This window comes from Lycium barbarum, chromosome 11, assembly GCF_019175385.1.
Source record: "Lycium barbarum isolate Lr01 chromosome 11, ASM1917538v2, whole genome shotgun sequence".
In the NCBI taxonomy this organism is placed as follows: Eukaryota; Viridiplantae; Streptophyta; class Magnoliopsida; order Solanales; family Solanaceae; genus Lycium; species Lycium barbarum.
Window position 1 is genome coordinate 117,942,328 of NC_083347.1, and position 4,031 is coordinate 117,946,358.

A 4,031-nucleotide genomic window follows, 5' to 3' on the forward strand; every position below is an offset into this window, starting at 1 on the left:
AAAGATTGGCCATGACTGTGCTAAGCAACAACAATCACATAAGATTTTGCCAGAGGTGGCTAAATAACAACAAAAAAAGGTTAACCTCGAAGTGAAGCAACAACCTCCGAAAAAGAAGTTTCAGAACAATGGAAAGCAAGTTTGGCAATCTAAAGTAGCTGAAGTTCAGCTAGTAGCTAAGGTATTACAACCAACACCTATAGCTGAGACATCACAAGCAGCTGATAAATCAGAAGAAATTCAGGAAAGTAAAGTGGATGATCAAGTCCGAAGAAAAGATACAGTTCAGCAAGTAGATTCAATCATGCCTAATCTTGAAGTGACTATAGCAGAATCTTCACCTTGGCAAGTGGTGCATAGGAAGTCACCTACAACAAATGCAAGAGGAAATATGAGTTATGCAAAGGCAGGAACAGTTGCACTCAAGAATGGATTTGCTGAATTACAAGTCAATGCACAAGAGAGGCCAGTCACTGTTCCTCCTGATATAGGAGGATCTTCTCAATTGTGATGTCGTGGTTGGTGTGGAATATACGAGGGACCAACAAGAGATTGAAACAGAAAGAGTTGGTCACCTTCATTAAGGAGAATAATGTTAAATTAGTGGGTTTAGTAGAAACAAGAGTCAAGAAGAATAATGTAGCCTTTATCACAGACAGAATTGCTCCAGGCTGGCAAGCTGAATACAACTATGATTATGCAGTAAATGGAAGGTTATGGGTACTATGGGATACAAATGTATATGAGGTTACACCACTGGCCAAAGAGGCGCAATATATCCACTGTGCAGTGAAGGGCAAGCAGATCAAAGTAGAATGTCATATGACTGTGGTCTATGGATACAACACAGTGGAACTTAGAAAACCTCTATGGACTCACCATCAGACTCTGTCAGGTAATACTCCATGGATCATATGGGGAGATTTTAATGCAATTTTAACTTCTCAAGATAAACTCAATGGTGCTTCAGTTACTAGTCATGATATCAAAGATTTTGCTGACTGTGTTCAAGCTCTGAATATAAATGAACTAATGTGGATAGGGGAATATTATACATGGTCAAACAAGCAAAGAGGTGCAAACAGGGTGTACAACAGGATAGATAGGGCATTTGGGAATGATGAATGGATGCTCCAATATGGCCAACTTGATGTTGATTATGGTTTACCACATATATCAGACCATGCACCCATGATAATAACCTTAAAGGATGATGAACCTTGTATTAAAATCCCATTCAAATTCTTCAATGTTTGGGCAGATCATGATCAATTTTTGACATTAGTAGATGAAGCATGGGAAGGCAGAGTTGCATTGGAAGCTATGAAAAATGTTTGATGCAAACTGAAATCTCTTAGATATAAGTTAAAACAGATAAACAAAGTTGAATTCAAAGATACTACTGGAAAAATTGTTCAAGCCAGAATTGAATTGCAAGATGTACAAACCAAGCTAGTTAGTCATTACTCTGATCAGTTGGTGAATGATGAAAAAGCAATATTAGAGAAACTAGAAAAATGGTCCATGATTGAGGAAAGTATTCTCCAACAAAAATCTAGAGCTACATGGGTGAAGCTTGGAGATTCTAATTCTAAATACTTCTCTGCTGTAACGAAAGAAAGGAAGCACAAAAAGACTATTTCAATGTTGACTGCTCTAGATGGGACATTACTGACTGACAAGAGACAAATTCAGGAGGAGATAGTAGCCTTTTATAGATCACTAATGGGCACATCATGAAGTTCTTTACCAGCAGTGAATTTGCAGATAATGAAACTGGGAACAGTCTTGCTTCATGCTCAACAGTTATACTTGTGTGCACCTGTTACTGAGCAGGAGATTTATAAAGGATTAAGTGATATTGGAGATGATAAAGCACCTGGGGTTGATGGGTATAATGCATTATTTTTCAAGAAAGCCTGACAAGTAATCAAACTGGACATATGTGAAGTTGTCAAAGATTTCTTTGAAACAGGGAAACTGGTAAGATCAGTAAATTGTACAGCAGTTACCCTTCTCCCCAAAGTTCCAAATCCAGCAAATATTAAAGAGTATAGGCCAATTGCATGTTGTACAGTGCTTTATAAGTTGATTGCAAAGGTTTTGGCCTCTAGGTTGCAGAAGGTGTTGCCCTCAATTATTTTAGATACACAAGCAGGCTTCATACCAGGGAGAAAAGTGGCAGATAATGTCATATTAACTCATGAGCTAGTAAAAGCATATTCCAGGAAGAATATTTCTTCAGGTGCTGGATAGTTTGGGCTTCCCTAACAGGTTCACTAGTTGGATTATGGAATGTGTGTCAACAGTCAATTATTCAATCATTGTTAATGGGGAGCACGCAAGACCTTTTGATGCTGCAAGAGGTCTTAGGCAGGGAGATCCAATATCTCCATTCTTATTTGCTATTGTAATAGAGTATCTGAGTAGGCTCTTGAAGACACTTAAACAAGATAAGCAATTCAAATATCACCCATTGTGCTCAAGGTTGGACATTACTCATCTATCATTTGCAGATGACTTGTTGTTATTTGCCAGAGGTGATGTCCCTTCAATTACAGTGCTACATACTAAATTCAGTGCTTTCTCAGCAGCCTCTGGTTTACAAGCTAATCTATCCAAAAGTGCTATCTACTATGGAGGAGTAAATCCTGAGGTGAAGCAGCAAATACAACAAGTTCTGGGTTATAGCCAAGGAGAATTACCATTCAGATATTTAGGCATTCCTCTGGCTACAAAGAAACTCAGTATACTGCAATGGAAGCCTTTGATTGATAAAGTCGTGGCTAGAATAACTTCTTGGACAGCAAAAAAGCTCTCATATGCAGGCAGGATTCAACTAGTGCAGACAGTAATATTTGGGATCCAAGCATATTGGGCTCAAATGTTTATTATTCCATCGAAGGTTATGAAGGCTATAGAGGCATATTGTAGAAGCTTTATTTGGTCTGGTGTTAATGCTATCACTAAAAGGGCTTTGGTGGCTTGGGACAAGATGTGTGCTCCAAAAGCAACAGGGGGATTGAATCTGATAAACATGAGAATTTGGAACAAGGCTGCAATCACTAAGAACTTCTGGGACTTGGAAACAAAAAAAGACAAACTATGGATCAAATGGATCCATAGTTACTATATTAAGGAGCAGGACTTTGGAAGTATGGATATTCCCCAGCAGGCATGCTGGATGGTGAGGAAAGTGTTTGTTGCTAGAGTTCAACTCCATCTTATTCACACAGCTAATTCTGCAAATAAAGGCATCATTAGATAGGTGTACTTACAACTGCTTGGAAATCTTCCCAAAGTAGCATGGAAATGACTAATGCACCAGAACATGGCTCGGCCAAAAGCAGTGTTTACAATGTGGTTACAGTTCCATGGGAGACTACTCACTGCAGATAGGTTGATAAGTTGGGGTATGCCAGTTGAACCATTGTGTAGCTTATGCAATCAGTTACCTGAAACTAGAGATCACCTATTTGCATAATGCACCTTCACTAGGCAGCTATGGGCAAGGATCAGTCTATGGCTTCATATATTAGATTCCCCTGCCAGATCTTGGATTGAAATGCACCAGTGGATTATCAGTTCTACCAAAGGAAGGAGTTTTCAGGCTAAACTGTACAAATCCATCTATGTAGAGTTTATTCACACTGTGTGGCTTGAGAGAAATGCAAGAGTCTTTGAAAAGAAGGAGTCATCTGTGGAGATGTTGGCAAGACAAGTAGCATGTTTTTAGCAACATCAAGGCAGAAGGATACTTGAAGGTGCTGCTTAGTAAATGTAAATTCTAGTAGCTGTGTTAGTTTTAGATTTCTAGGTAAAGATGAGTTTGATGTGTCAGCTGAGGGTAAGTAGTCCAAAAGAGAGAGGTAGTATGAGATCAAGCAGATTGAGTTGATTCTGCTTTGCTTTGTAATTATCCCACTTTGGTGATTAATAAAAAGTTACTTAATTACCAAAAAAAAAAAATATATTAATAATTTCTTAAACGATATTTTTCCTTAAAAATTTATTATAGAGATGTAAATAAT

The 4,031-nt window shown here is 38.2% G+C and overlaps 1 protein-coding gene across 1 annotated transcript; it reads left to right on the forward strand.

The window, feature by feature from the left end:
- Positions 1 to 510: 510 nt before the first annotated feature.
- LOC132620191 (uncharacterized) lies at positions 511 to 1,740 on the forward strand. Its single transcript, XM_060334884.1, has 2 exons — positions 511 to 1,332; positions 1,375 to 1,740. Exons 1-2 carry the CDS (start codon positions 511 to 513, stop codon positions 1,738 to 1,740), a joined length of 1,188 nt encoding a protein of 395 aa, XP_060190867.1.
- Positions 1,741 to 4,031: the final 2,291 nt, after the last annotated feature.

Bases quoted from the DNA above. Each gene is read 5' to 3' on its own strand.
- LOC132620191 (XM_060334884.1), top strand. From the start codon at position 511: ATGTCGTGGTTGGTGTGGAATATACGAGGGACCAACAAGAGATTGAAA. The intron at 1,333-1,374 runs GTTTGATGCAAA...AAGTTAAAACAG, and splicing joins CATTGGAAGCTATGAAAAAT to ATAAACAAAGTTGAATTCAA.